Raw genomic sequence first — 22,973 nt, forward strand, 5'->3', positions numbered from 1 at the left:
TCGTTCCAAACAGACGCAGATTCCTCCTGTGAAGTTCATTGATTTTATTGTCCGAAAGTCAAGTTAAAAAACATCCAAGGGGCGAAGCGATACATGCTGTGCGACGATGCAATAAAGTGCGCTGTAGAATACGGTCAACAAAAAGTATCGTCTCCCGACTCACCCCCATGTCCGTACAACCATTACTCTGCCTAGATGCCTACACTCGTTCATAAACCACTGCACACCTGCCCACGTGATTCTGATGCTAATTACATTTCAAATAAAAGTACCAACACTCACACACAGGAAGTGGCAGACGGCCGCTACACCTCCGTTAGGTCGTGGCAAGACTCCTTTAACTCGTGGTACCGCTTGAGGTACCTCACTCAGCCGAGGCCACAGGCGAGGCAGTTGCCGTAAACTCGAGGCAGCTGCCACGATTCGCCGCGGCACCGCAACCTGCAACAGGAAGTGCCTCAGCGAGTTGCCGGTGTTACACCCCTACTGGTTTTTCCACCTACTGGTTTCCCTACGCGTGCGTGTTTGTGTTCACTCCACAGCTGCAGATGTGTCCGCCTCAGTTCCCTGATTCGTCACACATTCACAAACATATTGCTGAAAATCTTCAAAACGCATCACAAATCCATTGCAGCGTTTACGATTGTATAAGTGAGCACCACATCACGGCCACGTATGAAAACATTTACATAAAAAAATATATTAAAGGAAAGATCGGCACAACCTGGATTCGAACCCGGGGGATCAAAGAGTGCGTCGAAACCGATTTCAAAATAAGAGCGAAATTCCAGTAAACGTGATGACATTTAAATTAAATAATTTTGTCAATAAATCTGCTTATCGATGAATGAATGAGGGAAATAATATACATTTTTAAACACCTTTGAAAACTCATAATAACCCCATTGCACACACAAGTACTTTATATAAGGAAGTTAAAACAAACAGTTCAGAATAGTTCAAAACATTTTAATGGGTAAAAAATGTATGACATATACCGTCATTATAGGAGTTCTCATAACATAAAGAGTCCCAGTGACATAAAAACACATTTGTTCTGAAAATTATAAGCTTTGTTCATTTCAAACTGTAAACAGAAAAATATAGCTTGTATTCTGTTCAATTCTGTTAGTGTTTTTCAACACTGAGTGCTTTTACTTCTGGAAAAAGCATAAAATCATATAATACAAGAAATAACAGCCTGTCAACAAGTCAAACATGTTGTTTTTTTGTAATTCTGCCATATGCTACATTATTGACATGTCTCACAACAAGGCAGTCATATTTAAAGCGTTCTTCATGTAGGCACTGCGTTTGATTTCAGAAACATCCTGCTGTGCCAGTAGTTTGGATTGTCAAAAGACCTGTCGCCAACTGGAGGTTCCCCAACCCCGACTCCAGTTCGCACTTTCACGTAGGATTCAAACCCAGATTGATGTGCCTTTGTGCCCCCTACTGCTCCCTCCCCATCTCTCTGCAGGTTGTGGTACACCACAGCTTCTCCGGGCCGTAAGGCAGCAAAGGAGTCCATGTCCTCATACTCGTATGCCTCGTCCTCGTCCTCGTCCTCTTCCCTTCCCTCTATCTTTAGCTCCTTCTTCTCTCGAAGAGCTTGACGTAGCTTCGGCTGTCTGTTTGTGTAGTGATAGTTACTGTCCTCCACATATTCGTCCTCCTCTTCCTTGTCCTCGTCCACCTCTCCACCCATCCTTGCTTGCGTTGCAGGAGGAGTGTCAGGCACCGCAGGGCTTTCATCATTTTCATTACCCCTGATGTCCATGTATTCATATTCACCTTCATTAGATTCCTGCTGCTCTGAATCAGAGTTGTGAATGCTTCTGACTTCCACGGACGATGTGGTGTCACCTGAGCACGCAGTCACTTGTGACGACGTGGAGGAAGTGCGCTTCTTGCTCGGCCTCGACCGGTGACTGTTATGCCTTGGTGAGACAGATTTTACAAATTTCTGCTTGTTCATATACTCATACTCTTCTTCATCGGGGTCGTCGAAGATGCCCAACGAATGAGACTTGCCCATCCTGCCAGTACCGGCACGAGATGGGAAAAGTAGGGTATCTGACAAGAAGAAAGTGGATAAAGTTATACTTGTAGTCAAATCATGGAAGAACTATTAACTGATCAATTGTTGATTAATTCCTTGAAAGGGTTGTGACTCAACAGAACCAACCCAGAAATAACAAGCAAATATGAATTATGCTATCACCTTTCTCTGGACTGTCTCCAGGAAGCACATATCCATTCTGATCCTCTTCCTCCATTCTTGGTGATGGAGTCTCTGGTGGCCCGCCGGACAAGCTGCCTCTCTGAGAGATGTAAGCGCTGTCCTCGCGTTGACGCCGTTTCTTGAGGCTACCTGCCTCTATCATCTCCAGCTCAACTGCCGTGCTGCAGCCCTCCGAGCTCTCAGACACAGTCCGGGCTGAGTTAAGTCGAGAGCGTGACTGCCACATGGCCTACAAAAGAGGACAACCAACATACTGGCATTGATAAAATTGCAAGAGTAGAAATGTGCAGTAGTATTATGTTGATCATATCTTTGAATTATTTAACTTAATTATCCTCAGTATTCCATATAAAGTAGACTATTTTAGATACCTGTCCTGGGTTCTCAACACCTGGGGTCATAGGCAGGTAACCCTCCCCGTTTGATGGAGAAATAATCACCTTCATAAGAAAAGACAGGAGTTAGATTTAGACTAACGATGCAAAAGAAAATACATTTTTATATAAACTGGCCATGAAAGTGACAGGAAGTTGTGTCTTTTACTCTGTGAGTGTCGATCCGGGAGAGGCGACTTAGGCTCCTGTGAGGGGCTTGAATCACACCATCCACCTCCTCCTCCTCCTCTTGGTCCTCCAACTGAAAGTCAAGATCATCCAGGTCGTCCAGGTCTGCACTTCGATGTCCAAGATCATCCAGGGCTGAGTCCTGTTGGTCGCGGTACTCCTGGTGGAGACATCAATTCGCATATTGCACGTGTGTTTCTACTGAAGTGCCACAATAAACAGAACCAGCCTTCCCGCAGAAACAACAAGTGCTGTGCCGATTGGGTGGCTTTACTGATATTTCTTACTTTGATCACCAGGTAGCGAGGCGGGTCTCTGGCCATTCTGGTGAATTCGTTTGCCAGCTCTTTGAATGTTGGACGGACATTCTCATCAATCATCCAACCTTGAAATAAAAAATGCAAGCCGTAGTTTGCCACTTGTGTTCTATGGAACCAATGCACAATAAGCATTTTCACCATCTTGTTGCAACTTGTTAGCTTGCTCATATGCTCTTATTTGATCCAAACGCAAACTCAGAATCAAAAGTATTTATTCTTTTAGGTATTTGGACATAAAACAAGTTTTGAGAAATAAAATTTAGACTGGATGAATCAAATAGTTGCTGAGGTATCTTCAGTGAGGTATCTAAAACACATATGTACTGCATTTATTTTGTAGGTTCATCTATGTAAAAGATGTATCGAAAACAAGCACTCACACTTGACCATGACCATGTAGACGTCAATGGTGCAAATTTGAGGTTGAGACAGACGCTCGCCCTTTTCCAATAGATCAGGAACCTCCTGTGGACGCATCGCAGTGTACGGCTCAGCCCCATTGGACATCATCTCCCATACTGTCACACCTGAACGAAGGAGACAAACACAGTGTGGTATGAAAAGATCCATACCTCCTCCTCTTCTTTTATTAACACTCAGTATAACCTCATCAGGGATTTGTAAACTGGTTTGAACCTCACCGTAACTCCAGACATCGCTCTGGTGGGTATACCTGCGAAACAAGATGCTTTCCAGAGCCATCCATTTGATTGGTGTCTAAGGACGTAAGCATGGAATGTCTTCATTAATTACACCAGCGAAAACAACAGAACAAGTGTTCAGTGAATGTGCGTAAAACGTCTTCATGTCAAAGGCTCCGTTAATGAACTTTGATCATATTACTGAGTATTGCATCTTTTCTCAACTGGGCAACGGACCTTAACCTCATTGTAAAAGTATTTCTTGTCATCAGGGTAAAGCAGGTCTGCAATGCCGTAGTCGGAGATCTGTACTGTGTAATTATTCTTCAGGAGCACATTTCTCGCGGCCAGGTTCCTGTGGACCATCTTGTTCTCCTCCAGGTAATACATCCCCTGATGAGAAAGGACAACTCTGCTGTCAAGTGCAAGTAATATCGGTGCAATAGGAATAAATCAACTAGCATCTTACAAACTGCCTACGCAGAAAGGTTGGTCCTTTACCTTTGCGATTTGAACACACCAGTTGAGCAGCCGTTGTGGGCTGAGTTTGTTCTTGGAGTTCCTGACGTGCTCCAGCAGGGAGCCCTGGCTGCTGAGCTGGGTGACGAGCTGCAAGCTGGTCCCGGGGCAGATGCCCAGGGTCCTGACTACGTTGATATGGTTCATGCTTCCAATGGTCACCATGTGCTGAAGTGAGCATGTAGAGGAACACGATTACACATTTTTAAAGAATTGCCAAAAAATTGTTTACATTTTAAAAATATATATTCTCTTCTTGCAGGCTGGGAAAAGTTTGATTCAAGACGTTTTGGATTCAAGAGAAAAGGGGAAGAGCAAAAATCATTTAACCATCTTTCTCAAGCTGCAACACATTAGACTTTGTTTAATATATTGCAAATGAATAATCCTCATATTGGTAATATATACCTGGTAAGGAAATCAGTTCTTGAAAACAGACTTCAAATACATGAATATTATTATTATTGTTTTTTGCATGACCGTTAACTTCTGTGAATCTAAACTGAGTCCTTGACATTGCAAGCGATCAGGTCTAACTTTAGTGAGCATTTCATGCATAAAATGTATTTTCCTTTAAGTCATGTTTTCTTACATCTGTCATCTGATGGAAGGTCTGCCGTTTGGTGCGATCATGAATCGTCTTTATAGCCACGGGAAGTTTCACCGTATCGCCCTCAGGAATCCAAATGCCCTGTGTGGTAAGAAATAGAGACAGATTCATCATTTCCGAAACGAATACCAAAGGTTAACGTGGGAAATATGATAGAATACTGCCACAATCAACATTACCTTATGCACTGATCCAAACACTCCACTACCCAGCAGCTTGATCTGACGGAGCTCTGACGGCTTTAGGATCCGAGCATGGGCCTTTGACCCTTTCTCTCCGGGATCCAGAGGTTCAAAACTCTGAGAGACCCACAGGAAACATGCTCATACCAATTTTAACTAAAGCACAACAACATCGTGAAGACCTCAGACTCTTAACTCACCTCTCCACTCTCCATGTATCTCCTCATGGCTCGTTTGCGACGAATGGCAAGACCTCGTCGGTACAGAACAGTCAGCACAAAAACAGAGAATGAAGTAAAGAGAAAGGCGATCACTCCAAGGACGATGCCTGTGGTCGCTTGTCTGATGACGGATGAAAAAGAAGAAGAGACGTTACATAATCTATTCATAAATCGAATGTCTAAGTTACAAAAAACATGTAAGATGTCATCTTACCCAGAGTACCGGGAGGACCCCAAACAGTCTCCTATTCCTGGTCCGTAGCATCTGGAAACATAAAAAAGGGGTGAGTTTAAACCAAAAACGAATGTGTAAATACACACCAAAAAAAAGTCAACAAATATCTCACCCTTTGGTGCAGTTGATGTGGCACGGTTCACAGCTGCCTTGCTTGTTGGGGTATTTAAAGATAAATCCCTCCCCTCCCATCAAGCCCTCTGGACACTCAGAGACACAGTGTGGACCGTCCTGCAGGCGGGCACATGCAACACACTGATCCGCTCCCTTAAAAGACAGAGGAACAATTTGGTTGACGGACGAAAGCAAAGCAGAGAGAAAGCCCTGGCAATATGGGGTACAAAAGTAGTTTCGTGAGAATCACTGTCCAGCCTCACTAGTGTACCAGTACAGAGTGAATCCTACCGGGCCTGTGCAGGTCTGCTTCCCCTCCTGGACCTTACACTCAGGGTCACATGGCATACACTCCCCCTGCGCCGAGAACTCCCGCCTCTCCCTGCAGTCAGAGTCAAAAGTCAATCCCTTTCAAAATCTTTTGACAGACTGATAAGATTGAAAGCAGTAGGGCGCCACGGCAAATATTACTCATATTAAGACAAACACCGTTTTTTTTTTTTATAATACTCACCCAGTTAAGAACATGCAGTCCGGCACGCACGTTCCTCCCCTGCTGTACTTCTTACACGACATGCACTGGTTTGGCCCCGGCCCCCAACAGCCATCAGAGGAGCACAGGGGGTCACACACTTGGTCGTCCTTAACTACAAATAGAGTATAAAGAGTAAAATAAAACTGTATGATCGTAAACACTGAAAAGGGAACCGGTTGAAAATGATCTTCTTTTACTCACCGCACTCGTTTAGCGGTCTGTTCTCCTCGATCTTGATGTGCTTCTGGCGTCGCTGTGGGCGAGAGACGGCGGTGAGGATGCGCGTCCAGTTAATGGTGCGTTGGTAGCAGAGCTTCTTGTTTCCCGTGATGTAGACGCCGCCGTCGTTCATCTTTTGCAGCGAGCGTAACCCCAGCGAGGTCAAAGAGGGGATCTTCATCACCAGAAGAGAGTAGCACCTGAAATAGAAGGTAGAAAATAAATGCTTTGACAATGTTGTTGTTGTGTTTAAAATACAAAAGAAGCAAGGAAAGGCACTTCTTTCTGAATTTGTGAAGTTTGACAGTATCAAAGAGCAGATTTACAGGTTTACAAATTTAAACAAGGAACACGTTTACATATTAAAGTGTTCAGGGTTTCCAGTTAGTCAAAGTCATATGGAGGACAGGACATAAACTGATCTGATTTTATTCAGGCTTGATTGCTTTTTCTTTGTAATGCGAATGAATTTCAAATTCAGAAAACTTGTTCTTCTTACTTGTTCAGTGCATGTATTTCTATTCTGAATGTTTGAATTTGGGCAACGTAAAAATGTACATATGTGTTTTAGATACCTCACTGAAGATACCTCAACAACTATTTGATTTAGATCATCCAGTCTAAAAAGTCCATGTATTTGTTATTATAATTAGGGACTGAAAATATTAAATAGAAATTCAAACCACATATATTCAAGCACATTATTTTCAAAATGAAACATTTTAGGGCTACTCAACAGAATTTTCATTTCAATATTAATCGAGCAGTCAGAAGTGATTTAACTTTGACACGATGAGTTCAGTGGCTCATTAGGTTTAAAATATTTCTTTGCTTCCATAAAATACAACATCACATCCCAAAATCTAGCTGCCACACAGCCACCCAGTTTCATCAGAAAGTAAGCCTTGTGCATTCAGTAGAGTTGCACCCGCCACCATCTCAATCACACAATCCCAGAACCGATTATGTGAGAACAGGAAAAATACAGTACAGAAAAATCTAAACCAAGCATTAGGATTTTTGATTGTGGTTATCGTGAAGATGCGGAGAGAAGTGGACATATGTTCAATATTTACCGTACCTTTTACAGCTCACTCCTCTACATGGGGTAAAACGAGGCATAACAAGGGGGCAAAGAGATACAAAACAATCAAATTTGGTGATGCTTAGTCTGCATTGCAATGACAGACAGCAACATGATAATAACAGGATCTCAGTCAACAGGAGGGACAAAAACATTGTTAGGACAAAGAAAGACAACAACAACTACTGCTCACTTGTTAAGTGTTCTGCCCTGGATGGTTTGGAGGTTGGAGAAGACTGACAGGTCCGACAAGTTTTCAGGCCACGACTGGATGCTTAGGATGTCTGAATATAAAAGATAATTGCATTGAAGGGGACTTAACCGGAGTGTAAACACAGTGAAGTGACATTCAAAATCAAAACAACGTTGAAGGTTTTATCACACCTGTAATTTCCCGAACAGTGTTGAAGATCTTTAGTTTCTCTGGATCGAGAGCTGGCACACCGTTGTACTCATCACTTTCAAAAGAGAGAAGAAAAAAAAGATTAAAAAAGAAATGTGTTGTGAAAAAACATCCTAAACGCAGAGGTAGACATACTTATTAACCTACCAAATGCCGTAATTAATGGATAAATTGATTTAATGGCAACTATGTGTGAGTTTACCCTTTAATCCCGGTCACCAGGAAGTGCAGACTGCCCTGGATCGTAGTGCAGTTTATGAAACTGTCGATGTTAAGAGCATCTACTGTCTGTCTGGAGGAACTTCCTGTGCCTTGGCAAGCTGGGAGGAAGATGAAGAAGAGGAATAATAAAATGTTAAGAACCCATGAAGTCACCTTGAGCCAACTAGTACAGTGCTGGAAATAAGTGACCACATTTACTCAAATACTGTGCTTACAAGTACTTCTTCAGTTCCCTCTGCTGCATCTCAACTAGCTATACATGACGACAATACATGTACAAACATATATATCATTCTATTACTAGATATCATATGTTATGATATAATATAATACAGTCACCGGGGATACTGCTAGCTCAACTTGTCATTAAGGTGCAGCAAACGGCATGATTAATTAAATATACCTTTTGGACAGAGGCCTCCGCAGGGGTCACATCTTTTCACTCCATTTTTCTCCACCTCCATTTTATCAGACGGACAATTACTGACGCATGAGCTTTCGTCCACCACAAAGTTAGCTTTTGAATAGAAAAATAAATTACAAATTTATGAAAAGGGAATTCAGAGAAAAGTCTTGAAAGAGCATAAAAAGTACATTTATGCTGAGGAGAACAGCAACTGTACATCGACTCACAAGGGCACTGGGCCACACAGATGGAGCCATACTGGTACTTGGCATTGGGATTGGGCTCAAGTTTGAACGTGTGCTTGTTGTAGATTAGGGTCTGGGGACACAGAGGCACGCAGGCGCCCGAGTTGTTGAAGTTCCTGCATGCCTGAAAAACGTCACATATAGACAGCAACGTCAGCTCTAAAACCTTTAGATGCTCGTCAAATGGAATTGTGCCATCGTGGTGAACGTCTTGTTAACTCGCTGCTGTCAGGATGCCTATTAATGCAGACGACTCACAAAGCAATCTGTATCCAGGCGTCCAGTGCAGCCTCCAGCACACTCATTGTGACAGCACTCGCTTGGGTTTTTACCAAAGCATCGTCTGTTACACTGAGGGGCGCACACAGTCTTTGTCACTGAAATAGAGTTGAGTGTGTGTCAATGTATTATTATATTGCAGCAGTGGTACTATAAACATTACACAACTGAGCTGATACTTGGGAAGTAAATGTCACTCACAGATCTGGCACGTGTCGTTTCCTGAATCCCAACACGGGAGGTCTCCACATGCTTCATTACAAGGCTCTACAGTGCACATATAGTATGATCGGTTGATGCATTTAAAAAAGATAATTAAATCGACCAAAGCAGAGGTCTGACATTAAAACGAAGGTTTAAGTCTTTCCACTCACTCTCAGGCCCATTGTCCTCGATCACGATATCAGCACTGTTCACAATGTCCTCCCAGTTCACCCGCTTGACGTAGCTCAGGTACTCATTCTGGATTATCTTGACTCCTCCCTCCAGTATCTCTGTGGGAGACACGCAAACATTTGCATTGAAGAAGGGAAATTAGCAATACAAGCCTGAACGGGCCCGATGACTCGTCCTTTACTTCCACTTAAACAAACTCGCGTAGCGTAATGCACTGGCGCTCGTGGTACACTGACAGTTGGGACATTCCAGGGACATTCCCATCACTGCAACTACACACCCCGCAGCTCGCAACTCGACCGGCACGCTGTGGAGGTGTGGCCACCTCCGCGTGGCCGGAGGAGCTCCAACAGCAATCCAACGTCATCCAGCCTCCCGCGCTTTAACACACTGACCGAGCGACATCCTGCTTACCTGTGAGGCGCGTGAGGCCCAGTTCCTCCAGGCCGTACTGCCCGCCCTTCTGGTAGTTGACCATCACGGCCAACGCGTACTTGTCCTCATACAGCGTGGTGCCTCTGATGACGCGCAGGTGATCGAGGGGCAGGCGGCGAAACTCGTTGACGGCGAAAAGAATGTAGCCTGTCACCTCCCTGATAGACTGCGGGATTAGCAAAGGATGAGAAGGGGAAATGAAGGAAAATCCAGGTGTTGACAACAGCACTCACCGACTTTCCCCTAATTTTGTTAGTCAGGGGGATTGTCGTCAGACACAAACTGTGACTGTCGTTAATCAACATCACTGTGGTGGATTTATAATGATAATGTAATAAAGGACATAAATTATCTCATTATGCATTGGAGACAAAGGCGTAGTCTGGACTGGCTGCAATGCAGTTTTTCCTCTACGTCACATAAACAGCCGCTGTGTGAAAGTGGTATTGATGATCTGCTCTCACTACAGGTTGGATTTATTGATTGCTCTGAGCCTCACCCCCAGGAAGGAGAAGTCCCTGGTGTGATCCATCATGGTAATCTCAAGGTTGCCCATCACGATCTCGCAGCCGGTGTACATGTCCTTCATCAGGGTGTACTGGAGCTCCGAGTCTCCCGTCGTGCTCAGGCCGTTTTTGGTGCCGTAACAAACGACCACTGTAAGCGCAAAGAAACAAACTTCTGTTAATTTTGTGAATACGTGTAGATGCAATGACAAAACCAAAAACTAAAATTAGCGACCCTTTTCACAACTGTTTGTTTATCCAGAGCCTTGTCTGGCTTGTTCCTCCGAATAAATTGATTCAGCTGATTCTACACACTGCTGTTAATACTCACAAGCCCCAAATGTGTATTAATCCACTCCTGAAAATGTCCTCAACAAATGCGAGTGCACTGCAGAATTAAGAAAATGTGTAGCCTGTCTTTATAAAAAAAAATAGCCAGAACAAAACACAGAATTTCACAGACGTTTTTGTTCTAAATCCCTTTTGACATTCCTAATCATGCTAATAACATAAAGGTCTCTACAGACAAAGTTGTATTGACTTCACATATCGATAAGAACAGAAGGTATTGTGTTTCAAAAGTCAAAAATACAACCTTTCACTAATGTTTACGCAATTGTATCGCAATACAAATAAAAGTAGCCTGTTAGACCATTTATGAGGGAGCAGAGTGTGCTTCACCACCACCATGTCCTCTGCTCACACAATATCAATGAATGTACTGTAACAGTGTGACACAAGCTGAGCATTGCACACAGGGAACGTCTTTCTGTGATACAAACATACAAGGCCTTGTTTATGGTCTGTGGGAGTTCAGCCATTCAGCGTCACTTGAAGGCTGCTTTGCTATTCAAATGCCAGCGAGGAAAGAAGCAGCAGAGAGAAAGGGGAGGACAGAGAATTGAGTGGTGTTCAAAATGTCACCTACTTTGACTAAAAATACAATGTGATAGTGCACGTCTGAGGGTAAGATACGTGTCGATTTAACCATGAAAACACGCATAAGGTCCATAAATTAATGTCATTCCCAATTTGGTTTAGAAGAGCTTGAACGGCCTTCCCCTGTCCAGCACCTTTGGCGATGAATTGGAAACCGGATTGCAGGGCGGGACTTATCCCTCGACATTGAATCCCTGACTTCGCTGATGCTCTTGTGGTTTAATGTGAGGGATTCACTGCAACCGGCTCCAGAGTATCATATAAATTATTCCCAGAGAACGGACGCTTTTACTTAAATCTTACTTAATTACTTAAATCCCTAACACACACTCGATATGTTACAGGGCGTAACATATGATCACCCAGATGTTTCATCTGAATTTATAAAGACATGATTCATTCCTAACATAATTAGAAACATAGATTATCACTTCCTAGACTTTTGATAATTTTGTAATATAAAATGTAATTTAAGGTTAGCGCATTGGAAAATACCAGAAATCTCAATGGCTAAATTATGTTTTATTATTTCGGGGAAACGGAAACCTGTTATCTCAGTACCAGCTTAATCATGAACCTGCCGACTTGTTGTTGATTCTGTTGTACTCATTGAGGACTTAAGGAATATTTCTGGTTACGGGTCACAAACCTGATATTTAACCGACTCTCACAAACACATTCCTTCTACTGACAATTGATTCAAAATGGTGCCCAGTACAACAACAAGATCAACAAGGGCATGAGAGGTCTGATGATTATTAACCTCACAAGGCAAAGCAGTGTGTGTGTGTGTGTGTTTGGGTGTGCGTGTGTGTGTGTGTGTGTGTGTGTGAGAGAGAGAGAGAGAGAGAGAGAGAGAGAGACATGCATGTTCTATGTCCATAAAGTCCTGATAAGAGTCACCTTATTGTGTTTCTGAGAACATCGCCCTCACAGGACCTGGCTCTGTTCCCAAAGGGTTAGTTCACTTAAATCATAAAAAAGACACATTGTCGTTTGTAAACGTATAAATATTTTTTATCTCAGAAAGTCTACTCGGGATTGGAATTTTGTTTATTCTACTCATAATAGTTACGTCTGTTTATTATCATAAATAATCAGGACATTTTTCCGAGGATGACAAGTTTTGATTTCATTAAATGTAAAAATTCACATCTAGTGCTATTACCGTGCAGACAGGGGGCTCAGAGGCAGGTATCTTAATGATGTGTCCACGTTTTGTGTCTGCGTGTTAATTGGGAGGTGGAAGATATGCTTTTGGATGGAGTTGGATTGGATTCAAGCCAAAAATAATGGGAACAACAGGAAAATGAACAGATTCTGGTTTTGGAGCTTGACTGCATTATTCCAAAAGGTCTTTAAATCACAAAAATAAAGTGTATGAGATATAGTTTAACATTTTGGGAAATAAGACCCTTCCTTGGACAGTTTTAGATGAAAAGATTCATGCTTTCTCTGATTAGTTTGTTATATATGAAGTTACAGCCAAAGCCTGTTAGCTTAGTACAAAGAAAAGCAAAGCAGAGGGAACAATCTGACCTCCCTGAATTCATTTTCCAGCACGTTTATTATTAAACTAAATATTGCATTGTTTGTAGCAAATCTGCTGTGTAAAAATGACATTTCTCCATTTTGGATGGGCAGATTTTCACACTATTCCTTGGGAGAGTAAGTATTTGGGACGTCCTGACCTCACTGATAACAGGAGCGCTCCTCTAATGACACACAACACTATCTCTGTGCAGCATGGGTCATGTCTTTATATCAGATGCCCCGGTTTGCGTGTCAGGGCAGTGAGTTGAAATGACTAATATATGCTTTCAGAAACATTTGCTCATTAAAAGCCATTCAAATGAAACAATGTCAGTTTATGAGCTGCTCGAGGGTGACGGTCTTTATCAACCCCACCTTGAGCTATCAGCGGACGACTTGCTGCTGTTGACTCTACACCGTGCAAATTGCCTATTGGGAAATACTTGAACATCTGCGCACGTATGTACGGTATGCATATAGTCAAACCACAACTCACCCCAGAGAGAGGGAGAAGTGAGGGGAGCGGGGGGAGGGGAGGGGTGCAAAACCGGTGTGGTTGCAATATAGTGTGTCACAAACAATGCAGGAACTGCAGCTGTAGAAGCCCTGAATCTCAACCGGCTGAGTGTTTTCTGTCAAAGGAGGACTTTCAGTGTTGGCAGATGGGTCGATGGCGTAAAATGGGACGGGGTGGAGGGTTCGGCGGTTAAAAGACACACACACAGTAATACACGCACATGCACACAATGGCTCTATTTTGCCTCCTTCTGTGTGTGCTGACACTTCACTCTCTGTGTGTCTCCTTGCTCTTTTCAGATGCTGCGTGTCTGACTTCCTACTTATTCCATCACTAACTATCATATACAGTACATGAACTCAAAGCAAAATAGGCTCATTGTCCTCGGCACTAAAGTGTAACCCAACACATGATGAAAACACAACACGGATCAGGTTCAGCTGTCGTTTTTTTTCAAAAAGAAGAGAGGGAGAGAAAGAAAAGAGGGAGGAGGAGATAAACAAGCTCAATAAAGCGGTTGGGACGATGACTGGGGTAAACAGAAACTTGGCACAGGGTGTATGCAGAGATTACTGCATACCTCAAGTGAGCGTGCACGCACAGACACACACACACATTCGCAAGCACAAACACACCTGAGCACATTTCATTTTTGTGGTTTCACAGCCAGATGTTGCATACAAATGAACTGTAAGATTCATTTTGTGTGTTCCCAACATGAAAGATCGCTCAGACTTTGGTGAACACGCGGAGACTTTCGTAACATCGTGCTCTGGCAACAGGAGCGGCAGCATATTTGTTTTTTCATGCGTGGGTTATTTGGATGTCACACCTGTAAAAGTACAGAGGCAATTTAAAGAGGCACTACATGTTGTTGTTTTCTTTAAATTAATTAATTAATTTCACACTGACACATGAGCCCCTTGAAAACTGACAGAAAATGACAGATTTAAACCCTCAGTCAAGACATATGCAAAATTTCCCTTAGAAGTTAGATTTACCTGTGTTGTTTATTTACAACAAGAGCATGTTTGTGTAATGTGTGTATGCGTTTAAAAGCATTTCCACTTAATATTCTAACGTTTGCTTGTTCAGAGAGGATCTAAACACACAAAAAACATACATTTTGGTCATTTAATTTGATTATGGTTGGTCAGTTAACCTCCAATAAAGCCGACATGTTCCTCAAATGTTTGCCGTACAGGTACATATTCTACATCCACATAACAAGAGCAATCTCTTTTGTAACTACATGGATACTACACAACAAAATCCTTAAATAGAAAGGCTTGACTAACTAAAAAAACAAATGTTTCAATTTTCATCAATGCCCCTTTTCTGCTGTAATCCTGTAGATTTCCGAGCTGCGGAACTAAGAAAGTATTATCTGATCTTATCTTATTAAGTACACGCCAGCTGAACTTAGTTTGGAGTGTTATGGATTTCCAAACTTATTTTACAGCATTCATTCCATTAAATAATGACGAACCATCACATCTTCCTTCTCATGTGATCGAACTGTATTTTTTTAAATACTGTTTTTACTTTGAGTCCAGAGGCTTTGTCACCTGAGCATCAGCCGCCTTAAGCATCGATGATCTCATTTTCACATTGTTTTTCGAATCGGAGCACGACGACTGCAGCAAGAGCACAAGGTTAAAGGTCACAGGGCCCTGCTGGAATTCAAATGACAAAACCTCTCTCAGACACGTCAAATTAATATGCTCAGGAGATCTCGGTTAAAGTGCAATCTGAGGACTCTCATCTTATTCAACCTCACTATATTTCAGAGGGAAGTAGTGGTTATTACTTTGCTATATTTGTTTGACTAATTATTGGCATTATTAAAGAAACATTACAAAATTGCAGCCTCTCAATTGTGAGGCTGTGGTACTTGGCCTTTTCACTGCTTAAAGCAGGCCTTGTGATAAAAATAAATTATATTTAATTATATTTATATTGTTGTATTTTACTTAACATCATACTTACTCTAAAGGAGATTTACACGTTTACATCTTCTTTTTCATTTTAAAGGAAGGGTCTTTTCAGCTGACCCTGGTTGTCAGTCAATGGGCTGCGTAAGGTTGGGCCACTCTTTTGAAAAGCCTTGAAACAATTGAGCCACACATGATAACGCTCACACAGAGTCGTGGGAGAGGTGCGGGTGACTCACAGCAAACAAGTTGTACGTGTGCGGAACCGGTTTCTCGTGTGTGGTTTGTGAGGTAGGACAGGTGTTTTGTTAGCAGTGGAGAAACTTCAATCCAGGCGTTGGGGAGGATTTGTCAAATGCACTTTGAGAATAAAAACGTGATGATTCTGAATAGACAAATGGATTGAGTGTGTGTGTGTGTGTGTGTGTGTGTGTGTGTGTGTGTGTGTGTGTGTGTGTCTGTGTGAGCCCACCTCCTTGTGTCTGCGCGCTGCAGAGTTGGAGAGCCCACGGCAGCAGGAGGCACATCACCTGTTCCACCTTCCTCATGGTGGCGGTTATCCTCGCTCAAATTTCCCAAGCCGGTGACGTTTTCAAACAAACTTTGCCATCACATTTGTCCTTTCCGCATCAAAAATCGTCTTTGCTCCCCACAATCCGAAAGAGTCCTCATAGAGACGGTCGTCCTTTGAGGTCATCCAAAGCGTTTTTCTTAATCCTTTGCTTCTCTTTTTTTTATGTTGAAACGAAAACCTAAATCGGGCCTAAAACGAAAACCTGTTGGTGTTTTCTCTGTTTGACATTTAACTGAGCTGTAACTTTACGATCTGCCCGCTTCATCGCGTGTGAGGGAAATCACTACAGCTCAATGATTGGAGAGCACGCAGCCAATCAGCGGTGGGAGCGTCTCTTCCTTCAGCACAGATTTATGTGGGCGGGTCTTCCGCAGCCACAGGCTAATACACATGACAGATTCAATCAGTGAGTTTCATTCTCACACACACAGGAAATTAGGATGTTTTTTGGCCATGAAACACAAGGATGGATGCATTTAGGGACAGGTGTCAGTCTTCAAAAATGTTTTCTGAACTTCTTTTAGGGTAATTGATCAGTATTGGGAATTAAACCCTTTTGTAGGACCCGTTTTGTAAAATTTAAGTTTTTATGCAAGGCCAAAAAAAACTTTGGATGTTATTGTTTACAATAGGTGCAGTAATTGGGTTTTCACGAATTTTCAAAACAAAAGTTAGCCTAGAAAATGGTGCACAACAAAAGCTTGATCTACAGGACAGGATAAAAGTAGAACAACCATCAAATAGTAATTACAAAAATTTGTAGAAATATTAATAAGAAAGCATAAAGGAGGATCTATTAGTAAAGGCTAAATTATTATGTTAACAGGCAAAACAACAAACACCCATATCTCATTTTATTTCATGTTGAGTTGAGAAAATGAGGACACAAATAATACAAATTAATTTAAAAAAGAAAGTTGGCCAATGTAGAACAGAGAGTAGGTGGGATGACATCAATCAAATGTCACAATCAAACTATAAATTTGATTACACTGCCCTTTGAGCTCTAAAGAAAAGACCAGAAAGAACCCTTCCTTATATGCATGTGAACAGGCATATGAAAACACCGAGGGAAATGTGATGGCAGCAACCTTGAAACCTGTGACAAAGTATGACAGCTTTTTTGTGACCAACCACTATGAAAATGCAACTACAGAGTCAATGTATTGTTACAGTCAGAACAGGTGTCACGTGCTCTTTGAACCTCACAACCAATGTCGTACTTCTGCTGTCTTAACGATCAGGCTTTGACCCCTCCACTCCTTTATGCCGTGGTAATAGAAGATGGTTTTATTGCTGCATCATTCTATTGCTACTTGATCTTATGCACTTCGGACTTTTTGGGAAGGTTAACAGCTTCAGCTTTATCATATTGAATCAAGTCAAGCTGCACAGCAAGAAACGCTCCACTTGACGCCGGCCATCTTATCTTCGGTCACCGTGTTAGTTTGTCACTCAAACTTCGTGCAAACATCGTCTCCCTGTGAGAGTGGGCGAGCCAGCTGAACTGCTGTGTAAAAACTGGGTCTACCAGCAGTTCTGGTCTCTCTGTATCTCACACAAACACACACACAAGCAATAACCACTTTTTCATCTAAATAGGTTTAATTCCATAGAGTTGTACATCCAATGAGAAAATGTTTGTAGTTCACCAGAAGGTCATACACTTCCAGTCACTTATTAGACATTTAAAAGGAGCGTTCAAAACAAATAGTTAATATTTGACTCCGACCAGGAAGTCTTTCTCAAAAGGTTATTTTTCAGAAACACCGTGCTGAGGACCAGAGGGACACACGATAAGAACGCAACATCAACGTAACAAGTGGTTACAAAAGGAGAATATCAGTCTGTACTCAGTCTGTGCACTTTAATTCTCAATAAAAGCAAAGACAAACACGCATGCATACAGATTGGAGGGTTCTGCATCTGTCAGAAATGTGTTGTGCAACAGGTATGCAGGAACCACTCTATCGACTTGAACAAAGGGGCTTTTCTACATAGAGTAAACTTGTTTTTAGCAGACTGATGGAAGAATACAGGATAACTGAAACCTATAGTTGTCAAAACAAACGTACTCTGAATGTGACAAGAATTCAGAAATACTGGGGCCATTGTTCCAAATAGCTTTCATGCAGACCAGAACATTTTGTAAAATGCATTATATGTTTCAATGTTTTATTCAAAGGTGTTGCTACTTTTGAAAAGCTGTATAAAAACACTTGTGTTTCCCAGAGTTTTTTTATGTTGGTCTTCAGTGTTTTCTCCAACAGGAGTCCACGCTGACCACAATTTATTGTTATTGTTCTTGTAAAAAAAGGACACAATCATTCTAAAAAAAGTGGCATTTTCCTTTTAATCTGTAAATTTAGTTGAAATTAGCTTTCCCTCCTCGTTGTTTGGGGATTCACAGACCCACCTGCTAACGATAAATGTTAAGTGGGTTTTTTCGTTAGCGACAGATAAGCGAAGCAGATAAATTAGACACCACTTTGATTTATCAAGTGTAGACACCATGTTGTGAAACCACAACAGCACTGTGGCTAAACGCTGCTCTCCTCTGGTGACAGCTTGTCACAGCAAGATCTCCTCCATCTTTTCAGTCACTTGTAAACATGAATTTAATATATTTTAGTCTTAAATCCAGGAGTAACACTCAGTCACAGTTCATGAAAAAGGTTATAGAGAACACAGATGTCTCGTTGCATTCAGCATTGAAACAGTTTTTTTAATCTACTTTTACGGTACTACGGTACTACTACTTTTACGGTTTTATCTCTGATTCAAAGACACAGTCTCCATCAATTTGTCTTTGAACCGAAAAGAAAATAGAATAAATCTAACAGTGAATATGAATAAAGTAAACCTTCAGGAAAAAAGACAAACATTTTACTGTATCATCTTCAACTGTGGTGCAAAAGCCATATTTTGACAGCATTGACAAATAAAGCTATAAAATAATTCAGTATCGAAGTTAAGAAGAAATCTTAGAAGACGTTTTCACTATATGTAAGGCCACAAAACCCCAATAATCAAAATGATGATTACAACATATATGCTGATGACAAACAACGCACTCATAACTTGGTGGTGGAGTGGACTATGTTGCACTGTCACTGGTATATGAGTAGGACCCATGTATGGCACACAATAAACTGTTTTATTCATCTGAAGGCCAAATGGATTCTGCTGGTATCAGTGGTGGCCAGCTGATGAGTGAATTGGCCCTGCCTTACCCTGCTTTCAATCACAAAATTATCCAATGTCCAATAAATATTACAGTAATTAATAGATTCGTCAACAATATTCACATTCAGTAAGATAAAGGTATCTTCTTCCAAATAGGCAAGTCTGAGGCGAAACACACAGCGAGAGCAACCTGATGCAGTTTGAGTACTGTGGACATATGAAGGCAGACAAGCTGTGCAGGTCAGCATTGTTTGTCTTTTGTATACGGCTTTCATGTTAAAAAGACCATGAAGCGGACCAAACTGTACCGAGGACACATTGACAACTAAATGCAGAGAGTGGTTGTCTGGTTAGTATCTGCATCCAGCAGCAGAACACAAGGAGGGAAGTTAGAGGAAATCCACAAACAGCTTCAACATCCATGCAGCTCCCAGGATGGAATAGTATGCAACAATCCCGGCGAGATCAACCCGGGTGCATGCAGCACAGGCGGTCGAAAACACGTTGTGCGTTTTAAAATATTTAAAAAGGGCGGCTTCAATGCTCGGGGTTACCATGCGGGGAGTGAAAACACACCACAGATATCAAAAGATTTTCAAAATGAGGCAGTAAGAGGACACATGACTGGGGAAATTCCAGTCCTGGTGCCTTTTGCGTGGTAAACACTGACTTTACAACAGTGTAATACTGACACAATTTAGCTTGTGGGCACGCTCACACACTTAATCTGAAATCATCCAGCTGTGATTGTTCCCAAACTCAAACACCCACAAACCCACACAGGTACGGAGTACTAACAGTTGAAAAAGACACCCAAAAAGTCATATTTAACTCATTGTTGACTCAGTGGAGTCACACACAACTTGGTACAGCACTTAAGGACATACAGTATGTGGCACCTAAGAACGAGGGGTGGACACCGCAAGTGTTTGCTGTGAATGCCTACATTTAGTTTGCATTTGTTTGTGTGTGTTTTTGTGTGCGCATATCTGTGTGTGGTTGAATATGAAGTGCATGAAAATCTGCTGTTGAGAAGGGAACCTCCATGGACAGAAAATGAAAGCCTAAAATCTCCCCCAATCCCAGAATCTGGCCTGTTCATCAAAATCCCCTGTCAGGTACAAGTAAATAGTTCGGCTCCTTTCTTCGAATCTTCTTCTCACTTCTTGTTCTTGAGCTGATTGGCCAGCCAATCGAGACCCTCATAGAGGCCGTCGCCGCTGGTGGCGCAAGTGGCCTGGATGTACCAGTTGCGGTGGCGCAGGGAGTGTAAGCCCAGCTTGTCTGTGAGCTCAGCAGCGTTCATGGCGTTGGGTAAGTCCTGTTAAAGAGGCGCAAGTTCAGTGAGGTTGAGTGTGGAAAAAAACAAGGATCAGCAAGACCCTGAAGGCAGCCGGTGTCCTCTTTTATTGTGTGTATTAAAACATGCACACATTTACTATGTGAGTGTGGACTTACAGGCGCATACGTGAAGAAAATGGAATGATTATTGTTTTGGATGCAAATCGTTTAAATCATTTTTTAGGTAAACATGCCAAATATTCTCAGGTTTCTTCTTTTTCAATAGGACAATTTGCTGCTATTATTTGTCATATGACAGGATTAAGGATTAAGTATTTTGGGATATTTGATTATTCTTTGGACAAAAGAGGCAGTTTGCAGTCATCACTTTGAGCTCAGTGAAACTGTGAAGGGGTTAGTTTAGTTTAATTGACCAACACCTAATGAATCAAAAAAAGAATTGGCAGACTAATTAATGATATGTGTAGACTTAGTAATGTGACTGTTGTTATACAATGAAAACCGGGAAGGTAGACTTTAAAGGAATATATTCAATTTTTTAAAAAGTGATATATATGATGATAAAATTGATACTTTGGCTGTGTGGTGAGTATGAAGCTACAGCCTGCAGCGGGATTGCTTATATAATCGTATTTGTTCAATATTTACATATGTTTCTTCATCACCATTCCTAAAATTAATACCGTGTTTAAACTTAGATCACAAATAGACAACAGTTGGGATTTCTCGCCTGTTTGTTGGCAAACACAAGCAGGACGGCGTCTCTCAGCTCGTCCTCGGCCAGCATCCTCATCAGCTCCTCTCGCGCTTCGTTTACACGCTCTCTGTCGTTACTGTCCACCACAAAGATTAGACCTGGAATACAAAAATACATGTTTTCTAGAAAAATATGAGACATTTGCCCTGAGTGACCCCTAATTAACTCTTCTCACCCTGTGTGTTCTGGAAATAGTGTCTCCACAGGGGACGAATCTTGTCCTGCCCGCCCACGTCCCAAACAGTGAAGCTGATGTTCTTGTACTCCACCGTCTCCACGTTAAACCCTGAAAATAACAGCAGGGTCACACAAAAGCAAACATGGTAGTCCACTCATGGTGCGCGTGACAATATGGTATTTTGACTGTGCTACTACCAATGGTTGGGATGGTGGTGACTATTTCCCCCAGTTTGAGCTTGTAGAGGATTGTTGTTTTTCCTGCAGCATCGAGCCCCACCATCAAGATCCTCATCTCCTTCTTCCCTATGAGGCTCTTCAGCAAATTCCCGAAAATGTTCCCCATGATTCAGATGAAGTTGTCATATATCAGCGTGTTGCTATAATTGCGATTACGGACGCCTTTCTGTGAAGTTAGACTCCTCCAGCAGGGATACATCCATATACATATATATATATATATACACACAGATATATATATATAGATATATAGGAGAGCTGAAATAGAACAGAAGAAATAACAATTTAGAGATACTTGTATGTCTGTTACCATAGTGCAAGATAAAACTAATAAAATAAAGGATATTGTACAGAATCTCAAACATGTTGCAAGAAATACAAGCTAGCTAATAAAATCCCTGGTTGAGTTACCACCAACGGAATACTCAACCTCACCTTTCACTTTTCTGAAAAGGCCGCAACACAGAAACTCTCACTGCACACCCAAAGACAATGGCCCACAGTCATGATCACGGAGCGGGTGAAGGAGATACATGTGGGTGCCATCGCTCCAGGCTGCAGCACAATCTGCTATTTCTCGCTGATTCTTTTATCTCCTTCAAATGTTATCCTGTTCAAGTCAAGTCAAGTCATTTTATTTTGTATAGCCCAGAATCGCAAATTACAAATTTGCCTCAGAGGGCTTTACAGTCTGTACACATACGACATCCTCTGCCCCGAAACCCACCATCGGCACAGGAAAAACTCCCCAAAAATGCCAAGCCCTCAGGGCGTATGCAAAATGCCCTACATTACAAGGAACACCTTTCATCTCATGTGTTCCTTGCAATATATATACAATATATTTATACAGTTTATATACATGCAGTATATATATATACTGCATATATATGTAATCTCAATTTATACATAATCTCAATTTCAGATGATTATACAGACATATAGAAGGTGCGTTTGCAGTGGTCGGTGGATAGCAGAGCTATCCGTGGTGCTGAAGAGGATCCCCTCGGTGATCACCACACCTGTCACCCCTTAACGCTTAATCCGCTCCCAGTTTACAGGTTTAACTCAACGTGAGCTCCCTGAAGAGCTGATTTGTGCAGGAGCAGGACATCGATACGAGTGATCGTGTCCATTCCACTACGGGTGATTCAGGTGACCCGGGTATGCAGAGGTAACATCGGGTAACGTCACGGCTACAACGTTACGTCAGTAGCGAGCGTGTTCACCGCCCCATTCATCCATTCATCCATCTAACCATGACAACACGGAGGCAACGATCAGAAACACACCTACACCTGCGTGTGAATCACCAGGCTGGCGGATGAGCCCGTATCCTCACGTACCTTAGCCGGGGAGTCCTCTGCTGAACGCCTCGCTGGATTCTCTCTTGCGGGGACAACTCAGCAATAGAGGAGATCTCGCGCGATTTGG

At 42.1% G+C, this 22,973-nt stretch overlaps 2 protein-coding genes across 3 annotated transcripts; both read right to left on the reverse strand.

The window, feature by feature from the left end:
- Window positions 1-956: 956 nt before the first annotated feature.
- erbb3a (erb-b2 receptor tyrosine kinase 3a) lies at window positions 957-16,169 on the reverse strand. Its single transcript, XM_040204640.2, has 29 exons — window positions 15,776-16,169; window positions 10,374-10,531; window positions 9,854-10,040; window positions 9,418-9,537; window positions 9,245-9,310; window positions 9,023-9,141; window positions 8,747-8,888; window positions 8,517-8,630; window positions 8,094-8,211; window positions 7,873-7,946; window positions 7,682-7,772; window positions 7,486-7,503; window positions 6,387-6,604; window positions 6,165-6,297; window positions 5,942-6,032; window positions 5,649-5,803; window positions 5,516-5,566; window positions 5,281-5,422; window positions 5,078-5,197; window positions 4,881-4,979; window positions 4,271-4,456; window positions 4,007-4,162; window positions 3,770-3,845; window positions 3,509-3,655; window positions 3,096-3,193; window positions 2,789-2,968; window positions 2,617-2,685; window positions 2,225-2,474; window positions 957-2,076 (listed from the first exon to the last, which is right to left on the reverse strand). Exons 1-29 carry the CDS (start codon window positions 15,849-15,851, stop codon window positions 1,298-1,300), a joined length of 4,233 nt encoding a protein of 1,410 aa, XP_040060574.2. The 5' UTR covers window positions 15,852-16,169; the 3' UTR covers window positions 957-1,297.
- A 1,291-nt stretch (window positions 16,170-17,460) lies between these two features.
- LOC120835375 (ADP-ribosylation factor 3) lies at window positions 17,461-22,957 on the reverse strand. Of its 2 annotated transcripts, none has more exons than XM_040204259.2 (5): window positions 22,886-22,957; window positions 21,498-21,797; window positions 21,298-21,408; window positions 21,096-21,220; window positions 17,461-20,384 (listed from the first exon to the last, which is right to left on the reverse strand). In XM_040204259.2, the coding sequence occupies exons 2-5, from the start codon at window positions 21,643-21,645 to the stop codon at window positions 20,223-20,225; spliced, it is 546 nt and encodes a 181-aa protein (XP_040060193.1). In that variant the 5' UTR covers window positions 21,646-21,797; window positions 22,886-22,957; the 3' UTR covers window positions 17,461-20,222. The 2 variants fall into 2 exon arrangements, with proteins under 2 accessions (XP_040060193.1, XP_077948226.1); XM_078092100.1 differs by having other exon boundaries at window positions 22,832-22,934.
- Between the last annotated feature and the right edge of the window lie 16 nt (window positions 22,958-22,973).

This window comes from Gasterosteus aculeatus, chromosome 17, assembly GCF_964276395.1.
Source record: "Gasterosteus aculeatus chromosome 17, fGasAcu3.hap1.1, whole genome shotgun sequence".
Taxonomy (NCBI): domain Eukaryota; kingdom Metazoa; phylum Chordata; class Actinopteri; order Perciformes; family Gasterosteidae; genus Gasterosteus; species Gasterosteus aculeatus.

Coding starts and splice junctions, on each gene's coding strand:
- LOC120835375 (XM_040204259.2), bottom strand. CDS start 21,645: ATGGGGAACATTTTCGGGAATTTGCTGAAGAGCCTCATAGGGAAGAAG. Junction 21,409..21,497: donor CACCACCATCCCAACCATTG/GTAGTAGCACAG, acceptor TGTTATTTTCAG/GGTTTAACGTGGAGACGGTG. Junction 20,385..21,095: donor TTGTGTTTGCCAACAAACAG/GCGAGAAATCCC, acceptor CCTCTTTAACAG/GACTTACCCAACGCCATGAA.
- erbb3a (XM_040204640.2), bottom strand. CDS start 15,851: ATGAGGAAGGTGGAACAGGTGATGTGCCTCCTGCTGCCGTGGGCTCTC. Junction 10,041..10,373: donor GGGACTTCTCCTTCCTGGGG/GTGAGGCTCAGA, acceptor CTAATCCCGCAG/TCTATCAGGGAGGTGACAGG. Junction 4,980..5,077: donor TGTTTGGATCAGTGCATAAG/GTAATGTTGATT, acceptor CTTACCACACAG/GGCATTTGGATTCCTGAGGG.